The 18,073-nt window shown below is 36.9% G+C and overlaps 2 protein-coding genes across 3 annotated transcripts; both read right to left on the bottom strand.

Moving 5' to 3' along the window:
- Positions 1-115: 115 nt before the first annotated feature.
- Positions 116-5,802, bottom strand: LOC146134812 (uncharacterized). The gene is made up of 6 exons (XM_083395661.1): positions 5,737-5,802; positions 5,566-5,668; positions 5,048-5,131; positions 4,099-4,225; positions 3,677-3,747; positions 116-2,598 (listed from the first exon to the last, which is right to left on the bottom strand). The coding sequence occupies exons 1-6, from the start codon at positions 5,800-5,802 to the stop codon at positions 905-907; spliced, it is 2,145 nt and encodes a 714-aa protein (XP_083251787.1). The 3' UTR covers positions 116-904.
- Positions 5,803-6,756: 954 nt separating this feature from the next.
- On the bottom strand, positions 6,757-14,741 carry LOC146134811 (exosome complex component 10-like). Of its 2 annotated transcripts, none has more exons than XM_083395026.1 (11): positions 14,453-14,741; positions 13,718-13,863; positions 13,014-13,097; positions 12,577-12,725; positions 11,755-11,914; positions 11,228-11,381; positions 10,429-10,606; positions 10,015-10,160; positions 9,351-9,546; positions 8,440-8,914; positions 6,757-7,884 (listed from the first exon to the last, which is right to left on the bottom strand). In XM_083395026.1, exons 1-11 carry the CDS (start codon positions 14,681-14,683, stop codon positions 7,194-7,196), a joined length of 2,610 nt encoding a protein of 869 aa, XP_083251152.1. In that variant the 5' UTR covers positions 14,684-14,741; the 3' UTR covers positions 6,757-7,193. The 2 variants fall into 2 exon arrangements, with proteins under 2 accessions (XP_083251152.1, XP_083251153.1); XM_083395027.1 differs by having other exon boundaries at positions 6,757-7,881.
- Between the last annotated feature and the right edge of the window lie 3,332 nt (positions 14,742-18,073).

Below are 18,073 nucleotides of genomic sequence, written 5' to 3'. Positions count from 1 at the left end.
GAACAAACTGCAACAATGTATTTTTATTAATAAGTTACCTTAACAGCGACTCTAAAACCATGTCTTAATACATATCGCTCATAAGCTACAAATTCACAGTGCTTTTAGACGGGAACACACAATAAGACCTGCAAAGTAAAATATCTAAAGCATAAATAAAGAAAAATACGCAGTAATAACCACGACAAAATAACTTGATCGTCTGAAAAGACCTGTCGGAATAAGTACAAACTTATAGAAATAAGGTCTAATGGCCCAAATAACTTTTGGCTCCAGATTCTTTGGTGGTCTTGTTGGGGTTATTGATGGGTAGTGTATGAGGTTAGAAAATGGGCTAGGGTTGTAATTATTAGGGGTGTTAGTGATGTATTTAGAGGTGGGGTTAAAAGTTGTATAGGCCCCATACTGACATGTAAAGTCTTATTACGACGGGGTTGGTACTATTACGAGTAAGGGTTATTCTAAGTTTGGTCTTATTCCGAACTGGGTTTTTTTCCCACCTTGATGTTGTTCTTATTTTAATCTTATATCTGGAGTCTAAAACAAGACTCATTTAGGCCAGATTGAAATTAAATTATCGCTTTTTGAGGCGTTATTAACAAAAAAATGTAGCTGGCGTTTGCAGTTAGCACAGGCATTTAGGAGTGATCTCATGTAGATACTTTAAAATACAAAAAAAATTGGAAAATTGATTCCATATGATATGACGTCATCAACATGCGACCCAACCAAATCTAACATCGACCTGATTTGGGGTCGCGGTCCATAAGTTGAGAGACACTGACCTAACGTTTCTTCTGGGACAAGAACATTTGTGTGAGAGCTACACCCTTACATTGGCCGCATGCAAAAGTACAAAATAAATTATGCTTTCTGCAAATATAGCAATGGTTGTCGTGCAAGTTCATATACTAAGCAGGATTTGTGGGGCTGCCTTTAAATCAGTCATAACTGGCTTTAAAAGTCCATTGGTGTTTGTCCAGCCCCAATCCTCAACATTCAAGGCGCAATCCATATTTTTCCATTTCTGCACCTGTAAGTAGGTGCGCAAGCTGTGGTATTTTACAGCAGCTGATGTGGGGGGCAAATCTAAAAGCCCAACGCACTTTTTTGACTTGCCAGACATTTTTAAGCGGAATTCTTTGTATCGCAACTGGTCCAACGTCTTCTCTGGATCAGCATTATAAAAAAGAGAAACTGCTTTGCTCCCGCTTTCAATAACATCAACAGATGACGAAGTTGATGAAAAGAACGTTGAGGCGCAATTACGGAACACTTTGCTTTGCGTGAATAGGTTCAACGCTTCAGGTTTTCCGATTCGAAACAAACGCGACGTTGTATCGCATCCAAGTATTGCGTGTAGAAATAGAATGCTTTGGGATATTTCCGTTCCCAGCTGACACTTCACCAACTTGACATCCCAAGTCTTAATGCTGCAGAAGCTGTTTTGCGGCGCCGGGCGAAAGAACAACTTGTAGGGACTGGTTTGGTTGACGTGATGAATCAAGAGAACAAGCAGGTCTGTGTCATCCCCGATCACGATTGTATTGCTCTCTTTAAGCGACTGGACAGCTGTTTCAACAACAAGGGAGTCGGCTTCTTCCGGGGCGTAAATCACTTCGCATTTTCGCTTTGTGAGATACGACCCTAGAAGTTTAATAAATTTCTGTTTGTTTTTTGAAAAGCTAAAAAACTGCTCCTTTGGCATCATACATAGCTCGTCAGCACTAAAGTCTTGGCTTACTTCGTTCACTCCATTTCTTCTCCTTGCGTGGCTACACGATTTAGTTGACGGTGTTTCGGATTCGTAACCATCGAACACAATGACTGCCGACTTGTATCTTGTGGCAACATACTCGCAATACTTTTGGCAGATATCGTCGTAAGTATGGAACTCTGGAACCCACTTGATGCTGTGGAGTAAGGCTCCCCCATCAATCACATACTGGGCATTTTCCACTTCGTAAGGGGCGTCGGCGGTTACACTTTTCGTTCTTGCCCACAACGCGTTCGCTAATGTTGATTTACACGCTTTCCGCATCACATAGGGGGATTCGAATAGAGCCAGAGGATACGCGCAAAATTCAAACTTCAAACACTCTTTTAAAACATCTTCATCCAGGCTGTTTGCAGCTATTACCATTCGCTGAAACAACATTTGTGGACCGATATCTTTATCCTTACCACCCGGTTTACACATAAATATAGGCTCCGTGCCATTAACCTGATGATTTTCGCAAAAACCAAACCGGGAAGTATTTTTTGTATGACTTGATTTTACGATATCCTGGTCAACTGACTTTGATTTTAAAACGTTAACATTATCTTCAGCAGTAATAATCCGATACATTTCTCTCCAACTCAAGTTTTCTTCCATTTCCTTCACGGGCGAGACCTCGGCGCCAAAAGCGTCACCAAAACAGCGCCGAAACTCGGGTATGACGTTACGGACGGTTACGTCACGTTGCAGGCACTGGGAGAGTGACGTCACGCCTTTGCCGGCGAGGCCGCAGGGAACGACGTTAGCGAACCACTGGAGGTCAGTGTTGCAGTTGAGTGCGAGTCCGTGAGAGGCGACGCCTTTCTGGCAATTTATGCCTGCCATAAAAATACAGGGATCGAAATTGGGGTTAAAAGTATTCTAAGTTTACACAGGGCTCGAAATTGGGGTTAAAAGTCTTGGGACGCCTTTCTGGCAATTTATGCCTGCCATAAAAATACAGGGATCGAAATAAGGGTTAAAAGTATTCGGAGTTCACACAGGGCTCGAAATTGGGGTTAAAAGTCTTGGGACGCCTTTCTGGCAATTTATGTCTGCGATCAATAAAGGGTTTATGTGGGGTAACAAATAAAAGTAAAAACTCTAGGGAAGCCTTTCTTAACCTGGGGTAAATTTACCCCAGGTGTGAATTTCCTCGTTTTAGGGGGTAAATGAGCTATCAATCAAAATACCCACATAGGTTGACGGGACTCATTATCGTTGTTCATTATCTACTTTACCAGACATTGAACAACTCGCTGCCCAAAAACAAGACAGCCGTCGCATTGAACTGATGTAATATGTTACTCACGTTTTTTAATACAGGAGCACCATTTTATATATTGGAGGTAAATATGATATTCATCTTTGTTAAAAGGTTAACACATACAAAAAGGTTAAGAAGCCCTGCTGTAGGGGTTTAATCAAGGTAAATGGGTTTTCGCATTTGGTTGCCCCGACTTCGTTTGATAACAGCAGTAATTTAAGATTAGTTGTTTCACGTCTTTTTTTAATGCTACATCATTCCACAAAAAATGAATACAGCCCCAGGGCCTGGCAACGGCTGACTCCACATATTGGACTTTTTAATCTTTTATCCGAATTATTTGTCTGAAACTTATCCTAATACAATTGAAAATTGTGACATAACGACCTACTTTAATGTGCTATAGATGCTGTTTTACATACTCATATTGACAAATCCTGTTTTACTGAAGAAAGTCACGGATATAAAAAATATATAATTTCCACCGGTTAACATTCAAGCGCCTTGGCATAAAATCTCTTGTTAAAGTAAAGCTTGACAAATTCGTTTGAGCAGAGCCCCAGTTAGTAAACTAGCTTTGGTGATTAAGCAAATAAGGTTGTTGCTTGTTTGTGAAGTGAGGCAAAATAATAACAGCAAGTTGTGCTCACCCATTGCACATATTTTGCTGTTTCCAATCCAAACGCCAGTATGAGGTGATCGTGTGCCTTCCAAGCCAAACCTGAAATAGTAAACACAAACGGAAATAAGAACGCTATTGAACCATGTTTAAACGTCATAAAGAGCAATAAGAATGTTCGAAAACGGACCTTAAAATAAGATAGCTAAACTAAAATCTTTAAAAATGTACACAGTATTAAAATAAATTAGTTTCGAAACCATTTTTTTTTGCATGTCTACATTAACTTTAAAGAGCAGTTGAATGCACCAGATGTATAAGACAACAAATTTGTGATAAAAATATGGCCCAGCAATAAGAAATAAAACAAAGAAAAGTTGAAATAAATTTGAATAAGGTATTTATTGGCAATATAAATCAGTCTATTGTTTTCTACATCTATATGGACGTTACCTTTGACAAAGCTTTATAATGGTTTCTTCAAGCTTGTGAACATAACAACGTACACTGAGTTTTGCCGCTTGTAAGTTGAAAATCGGATAAACAACAAGTTGTCCTGGTCCATGAAAAGTTATAAGGCCTGTGAAAACAAAAACAATAAAAAATGTGACGTTTTCTAGTTTCACTTATGATGAATACATTTTTTAGGTGTTTTTTATTTGTTAAAACAAACAATTCTGCATCAGAATATATTATGATGACTAAAACATAAGTGAATTTTAAAGCAAAATCACAAGCTCCTTTATGGTAAGGAGTGGGAAAAAACCTAAAAAAGAGATAAAATATATGAAATTAAAGATAATACAATATCTTAACAAGCATTGAGTGCACAAAAGAATAAAACTAATGTTTTTGTAAAGTGAGTATATGTTTTGATAGATTATTTTAAACCAGACTACTGTGAAGTTCGTATAAATATTTTCCAAATTAAATGTTGAGTCTCACTGCAGTGATGCTTGTCGACTCCCATTCCTGACATATATGCCAGTGTACTTCAACCTATTTATTAACCGACGCAAAATTACATATAAATTAAATCAGTATTTACATGTGACCCCAGTTTGTTTTCTGATAAGAAAAAATATTTAAACTTATTAAATGTGCAATTAAATGTTATCCTTAAGATACATTTAATTTTCAAGAACTGTGGCTACACATGTGAACCAAAACGAGAAGTTGAAATTAAAACATGGATTTTAAGTTGATTTTAAGCAACTTTTTAAATTACCATTTACAATATAGTTAGTACGATTGTTTACACCATAAGCGCAATGAAACCATTAAAACTGCAGGAATCGGTGAGTGATGGTGACTCCAGAGTAGGGTTAGACGACCCCACATGGAGTCGCGACCCATAGGTTTGAGGCGACTGATATATGCAGAACAGTTTTGTGATACTAACCCCCTCTGTTTGTTCGAACAAAATCAGCTCCAAGATTTTTTAATCTATCAGCCTCAGATTCACTGTACATTTTGGATCTGAAACCTAAACCAACAAAGAATATGATATCTTGAGCGTGGAAAAAGATAAAAATTGGTTTAAAATTATGAAGATGTGTTGATTAATCATTTGGCAAATACAAATAAAACAAAACTTAATAAAACAAATGCAGTTAAAAATGATTTAAGAAATCTATGAGTTAAAGAAAAAGTCACTACAAAATCAAAAAGTAGTAATATTGAGTTTGATCCTAGTAAGAAAGGTTTAAAACGTTGACCAATTAATATTAAAAAGCAGGTATGTTATATGTTTACAGTTAACGTGTTTTTAAGCAGGATATGTATAAATTATTGTTTGAGTACAGTGGTAACTCGGTATTAAATGCAGTTTACCTAATTTAAAAATAAGTGTTTCGGAAAACTAATAGTACAGTTTGAATTCTTATCTTTAACAACACACTTTTAAACCACACATGTGACCTATTGTATAAACTGGGTTGTGCTCCAGTAGAAGAAGAGAAAATAGTCTCTCCGTTGACCTGCTCCGGTGCCATTTTGCTAAAGCTTCTTGAAGTTTCAAGGCCTTTAATAAAGCAGTTTTTGTTAAGATATTGAGAAAAAGTGTAATAATTCAGTCTACTTAAATCTTACCGCTATGTATCTCGTTCTTCCCAAATAGAATGCTTGAAAAACCGGCTTCGACACTTTGCAAGACATTTTGTTATAAATTACATAGTTATCGCGAAAATGTCATTGACAAGAAAAAAGAAAATGAACTTGTTTTATTTACATTTAAGAAACATCACAAAAGGTAATTTCCCCGAACTAGGATAAAAGGTAATTTTCGCAAAAATAAATTAAAAAAGTTTTTTAATAATGTCATAGTTTCAAAACTTGTCTTTATGATTTATATGATGGGAGTATTGTTGAAAAGCGTTTGTAAAATTTACTAAATTTTACCCAATGTTTTATCTGCGTTAACTATCACTAAGTTTGAATCAGTTGTGAAGTAATTTAAAACTACGTTCCAGAAAAATATTTTGCAGGTTCGCCATACCGGTAAAATAATGTTTTTTTTTACCAGGACCTTTTTTACCAGGCTATACCGCTATCTATTTGACCGCTGTAATCTAAGATTTCAGTAGCATATTTGTGCTAACCGCCGGTTTTCAAAAGTTATCTGTTTTGTACGTCGTGTTATGACTGGATGTCTGTAAACTTTCATTCAGGGCAATAAAAAAATTAGTCTGCTTTCAGCTCTGCGTTGAGTAACGTGCACAAGCGAAACACCACCGCAGCTCTGTGTTATCTCTGGCAGCTAATGTTGTACTCTTTTAAACACGGCAACACTTTCATTGCACAGCAAACATTCTGCCTTCTTGACAACTTGGAAGAATAAACTAGAACTTAGTAAACCGAAAATCAGTTTATTTGGACGATATCAGGGCTGCGATGTCTGACTCTGGACTCGAATATAACCACGTAAAACTACCAGAGTCGCGAATCCGACGCGCACATGCGCAATAACAAATTTTAAAACTAATATGACCGCCAACTGGAAATAGTAACTATAGAATAGGATGTGGTGGAATACACGGTTTGTAAATCAAGTGAAATCATTTTTAACTGAAAATTCCTATTTGAATTGGCAAAATTTACTTGTTAAAACACCCAAGTGAGTTGAAATTGAATTTTTTAGTTTTTAATATACATTAATTGCGAACCGACTTGTATCATTGTAACATTTTTGAAAAAAAATCCTCAAAAACTTTATTAAAAGACGTTTAACGATTTCTGCGAAAGCCGAACATTTTGTGAGTGATTTTTCTAGGAAAAACTTTATTTATGAAATATCACAGCGCACAAGAATTGCTCGCCTTGTTCAATTTACAATTGTAAATGTTGTTTTGTAAAATTTTAAAAGGAAAAATAAGAGACTTGATTTACAATTGTAAATCTTCAAATACTTTATTCAAAGCTGTTTTACGATTTACGATTTTTGGGAATCCAACAATCACAACGCAACAGAATTGCTCGCCTTGTTCGATTTACGATTGTAAATGTTGTTCTGTAAAATAGCAACATAACAATAATTTAAGCGGCACGATTCAGAACCTCCGCTTCTTCATTCCACCTCTCTTTTGGAAACGAGAGTAATCCTCGTCGGAGAAGTTCCTCGGTGAGAAGGAGGCACCGTTGCCACGGTTACCACCACGCCTCCGAAAGCCTCTCTGACTTGTGAAAGACCTCGGAGTGGAAGAGTTGTTCTGCGCGGACGGAGGGCCTTCAAACCGCTCCGGAGGACCTCTAGGAGCTGCAAAGGCCATAGCGGGAGCGCTCATTGTGTGATGGTGTCTTCCTCTACCTTCTCTTCTCTTCTTATTGCCTTCCATCAAATGTCGGAGGACCTGGACTTGATCTTCAGTCCCTCTTCTAGCTTCCTCCGGAACATCGATAACCTTCCCGAACGTCTTCGGTTCATTTTCCTCTTTGGCTTGCGATTCCTCAACAATAAGATCCCGATCGGGGTTCCGCATTTTCCAGATAAACTTTCCGGAGAGCATGTAGCGGAGGTTGAGCGGCTCTTCATCGAGGTCCTCCGGAGCAACGTCGCTTTCGGAGCAGGTCCTCCGCGCTTTTGAGTCCGCTTCTTTCGGCATGAAGAGCTCGAAGGGATTCCACGAGGATCGACATAATCGATCTAACTTTTCGCTTACTTGTCGACTTGCAGCTTTCTTGCGCGGAGTCGAAGCGTACTTCACATCCGTCGAATCTTCACCTGCTTCCGAAGATTCACTTCTTTTGACAAAATGCAAAAATAAATTATTTGACTTTTTATATATAAACTACACTTCTTTCTGTAGTTAAAAAAAATATAAATGACGTTCTCAAAAAACGAAAAACTAAAAAATGTAACATTTTATAATTTATAGGGATAGACCTCACCAGCCAAACGCATTTTACACTCGTTGCCACTAGCGTACTGTCAACCTAAATGTTTATTTTCAGGTGTTCATTAGTTAGTACTGAAGGGTAAGGGGATTTTTGTGAAACCTTCTTCAAGGAAAATACTTAGCGACGTCGGTTGAAGAAATGTATAATTAACAGCCACGTTCATCGTGAAAAATACCGCAATTGTAAAGTCGTAACAGATCATTCATGGTACACAATTTTACAGAAAAATTGTTTAATGAAAACACTCCATTTTTACCAAAGCCATTTGTCTAAAACACTTAAGTCAAGTCATTTGAAAACAGACTAGACTTAAGTCATTGCAACATTCTTGTCGTTATTTTGTTACACTTATAAATTGCTGGAGAAGGTATAGTATCCAACAGTGTTTAGTTTACCCACCCAGCTGACCCAGTTGATCGAGCAGGTCCGAAAAGGCACGATGTTGGCAAAGCAGTGACTCCGCTTGCCTGAGTTTCCCCTAGTGAGAAGCGAGCAGGACTTCCACGTGAAAGATCATGCGGACACAAAAGAATGTCGTCGGCGTAGCGATGATCCTCTTGCTTCGCTGCAACCGGAATCCGCGTCTCCTGTTGCCTAGCAACGGCAGCGGGAGTCCTGGAGAGCGCTTTCATCCTTGCATCCAGAACTAATCCGTGGACTGCGAGAACATGCTGACGGAGAAGAGGAGGAATAGGATTGCAGCAGGCGAGGACCCCCTGAGCTTCTCGTGGGAGGATCTCTGCGATCTGGAGGAGCATGTGATTGGGGAGCACGTATCCTGTGCTTTCGTCCTCCTGGCGAGCCAACGAGTCCCTCCAGTCGTAGATGAGTCGGAGCGCTTCGAGCTGCTGAGTGTTGAAGTCGCTCTTCCGGCCTGCGGTGTATTGCAACATGAGTTAAGGGTTCCACAGAGTAAGTATCGTTACAGTTTAGAGGGGAGGACCTTTTTGAAGGTTGTCACATAATTTTATCCAAAAAGTCAAAATATATTCAAGAAATATTTTTAGGTTTTTTCCTAAAATTGGCTTACTTGACCTTTTTTAAATACAATTCAAAGACAAAACAGTATAAATGTCGTAATAAACACAATAAAAAAATATTTTGAATTGTTTTTAAACTGCAATTTCTAAACACATAACATAAGCTGGACATAAAATAATTTTAAAGACTTTTGAAAATACAAAATGCTACCTACTTCTTTATAAGCTTTGATATTCATTCTATGTCCAACTACAACCTCCATTCATTATGCTCGAAACTAAAGTAAATATCAATAACGTTAAAATCAACAAAATTAAAACATTTCCTGCCTCCAGTCCGTCTCTTTCTCTTCTCTAGGAGCATGAGATGGGAGGTTGGGGTCACTTTTGGCTTCTCGTATCGGAGGAGGCAGATATCGCGGCTGTTGTTGAGCACATGTCGGAGGAGGCGAGGACTTCCATCTGCCGAATCCAGGAGTTGGTTCTTCATAAGGTCGTACACGTACAGCAGGTAGTGCGTGTCGCCCTGGGAGAGTTAATAGACGGGGGGTAATCCAGGGTTCCATGGGGGGTGAAATGGGGTTAAGGTTCCTTGGGGTTACACCAGGGTTTCTCGAGTATACAGCGAAGTAAAAGGTTTAAGACAGTAGTTCTCAACCGGGGTGACGCGTAAACGAGTAAGGGACATAAGGGTGCCGAGAGATAATTCAACTTATTTATGATTCCATTTTATTTTCTATTGGTAAGCTTCTTGATACAATTTTAAGTGTACGATAGATGTGCAAAAAATTAAAAAGTTTTTTTGAACCTTCTTTCACAGGTAATGTTCTGTTTCATCTCGTTTATGTAACGTTACAGTTAAGTTAGTTAGCCAGTCGGCAAAATTCGAGCAAAGGTGCCGCGAACTATTTATAATTCCTGTAGGGTGCCGTAAGCAAAAAAGGTTTGTAAACACTGTTTTAAGAGAACTGCAGTTAAGACTGCTTTCTCAAACCTGTGCATATGAAATCATTTCTTTGGGCAGAGGCCTGATCCTCCAGTCTGCCAACTGGAACTTCTTGTCCACGTTCAAGCTGCAGTAAAAGTGCAGGAGAAAGTCAAGTGAGTTTCTGTGAAGCTGCAGTGTGCGAGAGGCCTGGCCTGCAAAGTAAAAACAATTTTACGAATGTTTTTTGCCGATTTTTCGAGTTAACTAAGTACTGGAAATCAATTTTATTTTGACAAAACAGCGCAGTCCTTTTAAAAAGGTTCCTACATACCACTTGATTGTAATACAATTTTAAAGTTAGGAGTTACAAATAAATTACAGTTAAACAAATCAAAAAGGTTTTGTTCTACCACAGTCAATGTGCGCTGTTTTTAATTTTGTTTATTGTGACGCTACAGAACTTACAGTAAATGCTCTTACCTGTGTCAAAAAGGTTGACAATATAAAGGCCAAAGTCCCTTTGCAGCCAAATGATATCGGAGTCTGCGCCATGGAAAACTTTCACGATTCTTGGATTGGTAAAAACTTCATTAAGTACTTGAAGTTCTGATCGCAGAGCTAAGGTATCCACGATAAAGTCCCTTTCTCGTGTTGAAATCTGGTAAAAATAAGCAAAATTTCTGGTGATGTCAACTATTATTTCAGCTTAAAATGTTTGACTTTTTGAATAGGAATTGTTACGTGTTCACTAACACATTAAACACCTAAATTAATTAATTGCCATAAGCCAAATCTTAGAGTTCATTAAGTTATATTACGAATTGATAAATAGGGTTTTAGATTGCGCGTTTCAGTCTTCACAAATATAAAACAACCTTAAAGCAATGAATGGGTCAAGACTGATAGAATATGCAAAGCACATCTAACAAGAAACAAACATACAAAATGTGTTCAAAAAATTCTAGCTATATAGCAATTCACATAGTAATGTAAAATAGGCCAAAACTTTGATTTTCTATAAGGAACAATCAGACTGTTCTATGAGGAATATATTTTGGTAAATTGCCGTATTTGTCTAATTCTAAATAGAGGAATAAGGTGGCACTATATAACGACAAATTGTATTGAATTCTCGACAAGCTTTCGCAGAACCGTGCTTCATCACATCAAAGTATAAAAAATCGACAAGGAACAATCAGAATGGTTAATAGAGGACGCCAAATTGAAATGTGACATTTTATAAAAAAAACAGATTTACTTCCTTAAAAGTTATGCTTACCTGCATTAAGCATGTAATCCCCTGGAATGTTCTGTAGGAATGATGTTCCAGATCAACTGCTATTTCCGACTTTGACTTCAAATGGGTCAAAAGTTTATCTAACTTTTCAGTTGTGTCCACCAACAAGCCATCGTCCGTAATCATTTCATCATATCTTAAAAAAAAGTAACTTGTTTGTACGATAAATAGTTAAAACTTTGAAAAGTAAAACGAGAGATTGCTTTTATTGTGGTTACACCAAATTAATTTTTATTATTTGGAAATTTGGGAACCTATATTTTTAGGCCATGTATTAATTGCTATAAAATATTTAGCTTGTCATTTTAAGATAAAATGCACTACAGCTGTAACAATTAAAAACAACTTTAAAATAAATTATAAAAAAATACACATTTAATATTTGAGAAAATTTTTTTCTCAAAATGAAACTAAAAAATAAATATTTTCAATTTTAACGTTTAAAAATTTTCAAAAAAAAAGTTATTGAAAACTGCAGCCTAAAAAAGCAAAAAAAACAATATATTTACTTTTGTGGAGTAACTTTTTCCAGCTGTTCTTCAGCAGGTTCCCACTTTTCAAGTTCCAGTTGATAGGGATGCTCGTAAATGCTCAAATCCTCATTTTGTGATTCTCGTCCTTGTTGTATCAAGCTTGCAATTGCTAGGGACGTGTCTGACACTTGTCCTTCTGGAAAAACAGTAAAAAAACAGTTTTTAAAAGGCTTCATCTATGCTAGGTGTAGCCAACTTATGTTTTATTGCGTTCAACTGAAATATTTTTGACTCTCCATTGGTTCAGTAAAAAAGTCACAAGAACACTTGGTAAACATTTTGAGCGTTAATTGCATTCCAAGCCAGCGATAGAGGTTAATTTGTTACGCCAATTCCGAATTTTCAACTTAGGGAATTTCCCGTAGTTTTTACGTCTGACGTTAATCACGTCATAAAATAGCGAAGGTAATAACGTCATAAACAAGAAAAAAAAATCCGAAACAGCCAATTAACGTCCAGCAAAAGCGAATATTTAGACGCAAAGCGAACAGGTGCGTTATCGACAATCCTGCCAGGCGCCAGCTGCGAAACCGCTTAGTGTGCAATCGTTAACGTCAGGCGAAAAACTAAACCAAGACCGTGAAATATGTGTGATTGATTTTGTAGATCCATGTACGGGAGTTCGCTAAATTACAAGCACGTCTGTCGCCACCTGCAATACTAAACGGAGATCGTTTTCCCCGGGTGTGTTTTCAATTAGCGGGACATATAAAACTACTTTGAAGAAACAGTATAACTTTAATAATTAATTAGTTAATCTAGTTCAGCGTTTGATATACTACACACAACTAGGTTTACTTTTGTTTTGAAGTTTTGTAAGACCAGCTGGAAGCGGTTTTAGTGCATTGGGCTTGCTTCTCAGCTTTGGCACAAACGGAGCATTTGTGTTGTCCACCGCATCTTTAAACTTTAACTGGGGTCTCAGAATGTTGTGCGCGTGCATCAGCCTGAAACACAAGTAACATGTAAACGCATGCAATCAAGCCTAGAAACAAGTATAAACTGCTTTAACTGTGCATGTTACACATTGTCCCAGTCTTTATAAGCTTGCATGCAGCCAACTTTATGAAATGAAACGGCCTCAACAACTTGTTTTTAAAACTAAAGACACATGCTTTAAAATACTGTTGGTTCTGTAAACCATGAATTACAGACGAAGACAGAGAAAGTTCAAGATGATTTGCTTTGTGTTAAATGACAACACCTCTGGATAATATTTTATGCCAAAATTTCACCTGAAAGTTTGACTTTTTCCTTGTTTGTTCACTTTGTTCCAAGATGATATAATTGTATCTGGAGGCTTTTGGTGAGGTGCCACACTAAAAAAGCACTTAAGGTAAGAAAATAGAAGTGTTTCTCAGCTAGAACACATTCACAAAATACTATTCTTATTGAACGATGTCTAACTTGCGTTATATACCTCATATTTTATAAAATTCCATGATAACTTAATGTGATTATACATTTCATGCACATATCTATAGACCAAAAAAATTCTAAAACGAACTTTTAGCAATACAAATTTGCTTGCCATGGAAGGCTGCCATGTGCGGCTTGTGTGCCCTAGAAAACAAAACTAAATTAACATATAAAACATATATTTTTTACTGTTTTATTCGGCTTAGCTTATTGATTCCACAGTTCTTTTAAGATATACAACTATGAAGCCTATGTAGTAGAATATGCCAGCAATTCTACAGAAATACCGGAAAACTAATAAAAAATCGCTTTGCAGGTGCACTGTCACATTTTAGGATGTCGCCAGGCGCCTGCTGAAGTAAGAAAGGTCAAGAAACAAAATAATCTAGTTTATAGGAATGTGTGCAAAACTTTTGGCATGAAAGCTCTAGGAAGTTACTCTTAACCACGAAGATGGTTAACATTGGTAAGTCGAACAATGTATATGTAGCTAGTATGGGTTTGCTAAGACCTAGCTTACACAGGTGCCGCATCATCGGTGATTTCCTTTGGTTTTCTGAGTCCACTGCACTCGTCGATAAGCGCAGAAACTCTCTCCAAAAGTCCATCGTTGCATTCAACCAAAGTATCAGTCAAATCATCAACGTCCCCACCAGAGAAGTTTTTCTGAATAACAAACACACTTGAAATAACCTAAATTATAAATCTTGATATTGTGCGACTTGACTGCATTCCATAGTTTTTAAGCCGCCAAAATTTGAGCCAAAAATTTTTTTGGCCGAAATCCTACGCTGAAATAAGACAATATGCCAAAAATGACATTTTTTGAGGTAAATTTACTTGGCCTGTGATATTCCACTCCAAATGTAGGCGGGAAAGCACTGGAATGCAATTGGGTTGTGCGAGAGAAATGTTTATGCAGCTTTAATAAAGTTACTAGTAAAATTTGTGCGCTGGTTTAGAATCCTACAATAGTTACAATATATGGGTTAGGATGTGAGTTAGCGTTTGGGTGGGTCAAGTATTATTATTATATTTATTCTTGCATATTTATGCCTTACTTGCAATTGCAAATTTTAACAACTGGTTTTGCTACTGGTAAAATAAATCTGGTAGGATTCTAGACCAGCGCGATAATTTGCGAAGTATTAAATTAAGTACTATACCGAGCACCGTTGAACTTTGTTTGCTTGAGACTTTTTTACACAATTGGTGGTTGACAGTGTAAACGGAACAAAAATACAGCTAATTTTACCCGTAGGCCTTGGTTTTGCAGGAGAGTTGTAATTGTTTTCAAAATTGTGGTTTTTTGATCTGTGAGAAAGTCTCTGAATCCAGCGAAACTGCTGTAAAACTCAAAATCATCACCGACATCAGGAAATCCGTGTGTGGAGCGAATGAACTGCACAATTGCCGAAAGAGACTTTTTTGCCACTTCGTCTGAATCGATAACAAGGTCTTTGCTTGATCCAACACTTTCTGCCATCACTTCGAAGTTTTTTTGTCAATGCTTAATAAATTGTATATACCTTCTAAATAAACATGATTCTGAAACAATATAAAATGATATTTATATGTTCCTCAAAATTAATAAAAAAAAACTTTCTTCAAATACCGCATACCGCAACGCATATTGTTTGGGTTAGCATTTGGGTGAGGGTGGGTCAAGTTATTATTAATAATAAACATTATATTACTTGACCCACCCTCACCCAAACGCTAACCCGCACCCTAACCCAAACAATATGCGTTGTGGTATGCGGTCTTTTTTTGTCTTGTTTTTTGCATAACTTTTCACGTACATAAGTGAAAGAGCGCCCCACATTGTTCTATTACTGTGAAGACAAGATTTAAAGACAAAGTGACAAACAGTTTTAGGTTTTCAAAAAATCTTTAACAGTAACTTCGCCGGAATGGAAAACACGACTAAGTACAATCTATTAGGCCATATTTATCTGTCAGTAAACAATAAGTTTTAAATATCAGAAACGTGCTCATAAATTTAGTTGCAAAAAATCTAAATAAGAAAAGTTTGCGTAAGATTTCCCCAAATCTAAAAACAAAAACACGTGCTAGTACGGATGGATGACCACAAACCCACTGAGGCGTGTCTTCCGACACAGATTTCACTTTTATTATTTCTAAATTTAAATACAACTTTATATTGTTTAATCTAAGTGTTAACCCATATTTTGACGAGCGCAAGTCAAGAATCCTACCACAATATTTTGGCTTTTTGCCCGAATTTAGAATTGTGTAGTTGCCCTTGTGCTGGGTCTACCTTAATGATGAACACACCGCAAGAAAGAGCCAACCCCAATAGAAAAGAGAAACACCTATACCTATATGCATGGTGCGACGTTTAGCGGAACTCTTAACCTACCCTATCCTATATTTGTCATTATAGTTGGCAGCACAGAAACTTCGGTCAAGTCTTTGCTTACCCTTACACTATTGCCAAAAAAGTATGAGTGCCAAGTGCAGTGGTTCTCAACCTTTTATGCTTCGTGGCCTCCTTTGAAAGGCTCTCGACCCTCGTGGCCCCCCTGCTTAAAAAATACCTAGCGATGTGTTTAACGTATTTTCACTTTTCCAAGCATTGTGTTTAACGTATGTTCACGTTTTACTTTTTTATGTTATTACCAAATACAGCCAATAATCAACGAATAAATGCACTTACTTTTGAAATTGTACAAATAAGTTATTTCATTTTAAATTAACTTAGTTAGTCATTACAAATCTTGTTCTTCGACGCATCTAAGCTAAGGTATTTTTTATATTCGGCTCTGTTTTGTACTGAGCCAAGCTATGTCACTACATTCGTCAAGATGATTTCTTGATTTTGTTTTATTAATGCGATACTATTACTTGTAAGCTGTGACAAATAAGCTGCATAAACCGGTGAATGTTAAAAATTTTCGCAATATCTAACTAGAGAGTTATACCCGTGGCCCCCCAATGGCCGCTCCGTGGCCCCCCAGGGGGGCCGAGGGCCACGGTTGAGAAACCCTTGCCTAGTGCATTAGGCTTTCTTTACAGATTCGATTCTTTGGGGGTAATTTTGCTGGAAAAGTTTCGGCCGCCTAAAAAATACGAAATTGCATTGACGTGCGCAAGTCCAGAATCATAGCACAATATTTCGGCTCGATGTCCGAATTTAAAATTATGTAGCCTTGTTCCACTTCTGCTAGGCCTACCCTGATAAGGGTCACACTAGGCATGGCAAATAATAACCCAATTGTGAGTAGGCCCTATTTATTTGGCGTCGATATTGACACCAAGTAAGATCATTTAATAACTCTAACCAATCATATTCACATGTATGTTGCGATATCACTGCACTTTTTATTTGTGCTTTTTTCAGAAAAAATGCGACTGGGACAACCTACAGCCAATGATATTCCGGTTAAGAAGCGCTGCTTTAGCTTTAACCGTTTAACCTTAATATATCACGATCATAGCAAAGCGTATAAATATTTCGCCAGTAGGCCTAAGCGTTTTAAAACGTTATAATTATAATATTTTATTTTTTAAACCTTATAATTGAAATATTCATATCCATTGGGAGCATCGTATACCAGGAGTGACCAATCAGTCAAAAACATCCGCCTTGTTTGATATTCAATGCTACGTTATTCAAATTTTTGTTGCATTTAAAATGAATAAGCTATATACCTTATAACTGGCTATTGCGAAAATTAGCAAATTTAATAGTAATTTGACGTTTTCAATAATTCTTTGTTCATTTGTTCGATGTTGAAAAGGAATAAAGAGATTTTCAAAACGTACACAAGTGAAATATACTTCTGTAGGGGCTTAGATATTCTTACTGCACAAAGAATAAAGAAAGAGTTCGTTTTTGTTCGTTTCGCGTTCAACCAAGAAAGTCGTTATGTGACGTAACAAACACACGCGAAGGAAATGATTTAATTGCTGATGCAGAATGAAAAAACTTCATTCCCTACGCACGAAAATAATTTCATTTTGCAAATGGAACAAAATGTTCGAGGGTGTGCTAAACTTCGCTTCGGTATGCATTAGGCCACGGACAACTTTTTGAAGGGTCAGTGTCAGCTTGTAGGTTCAATTCCGAATACTTTTCTGAAAATTGATCAAACAATTTAAAACTGATGTTTTGCAAGTTAAGGAAAATAGGAAATTATTTTGTTGAAAACAGAAAAAATCTCTTTCAGTGTTTTAATAGGTCTATCTAAAACATTCAAGTATTTTTGAATCATTTGTTTTGACAAATTTATGTGCTACTCGCTGATTTAAGAGTATTTCACAAATCAGCACATTGTAACAAATATATGGTATTTTGTATTTAATCAGCAAAGTGGCAAATTGACTGCAGCAATTAATATTGCCTTTAAACATTGATTAGCTTTTCTTAAGGTAAAGTTGTTGTTAAATGGTTACAGTTATTTATATCAAAAATGAATAAACTGATATACGTTGCAATGGCTTGCGTGGTTCTGCTAGTTTTCACCGATACAGCAACGTCGAAAGCATTTTGTCTCAACTGGTAAGTTTAAAGTGCTTACACTGCTTGATATTGCTGTTTCGCAGTTTTACAACTTCTTCTAACTTCTTTGGGATGTTTTGATCAGTTTTATTTAGCATACATCAGTTTAGTGGACAAGCTGACAAAATATCTGGCTGTACACCGCCATATTGCTTGAGGGTAAGTATATATATGCAGTAATTTGTTGATTGAAACCTCAAAGCAGTAAAATCATAATTTATTAGTGTAAGAAAAACACAAAGGCAAGCAAAAATATTTACAAAACGTTTATTTGCTCTTTTTATCAGTTTAAACGTTATCTTAACTTTTTGACCAAGTCGTTTAAAATAAACAACATTAGCGAGATAAATA

The sequence above is a fragment of the Ascidiella aspersa genome, chromosome 8, assembly GCF_963924565.1.
Source record: "Ascidiella aspersa chromosome 8, kaAscAspe10.2, whole genome shotgun sequence".
NCBI lineage: Eukaryota > Metazoa > Chordata > Ascidiacea > Phlebobranchia > Ascidiidae > Ascidiella > Ascidiella aspersa.
Note: the sequence above shows the minus strand (reverse complement) of the source record. Positions and strands in the feature narration are given on the sequence as shown.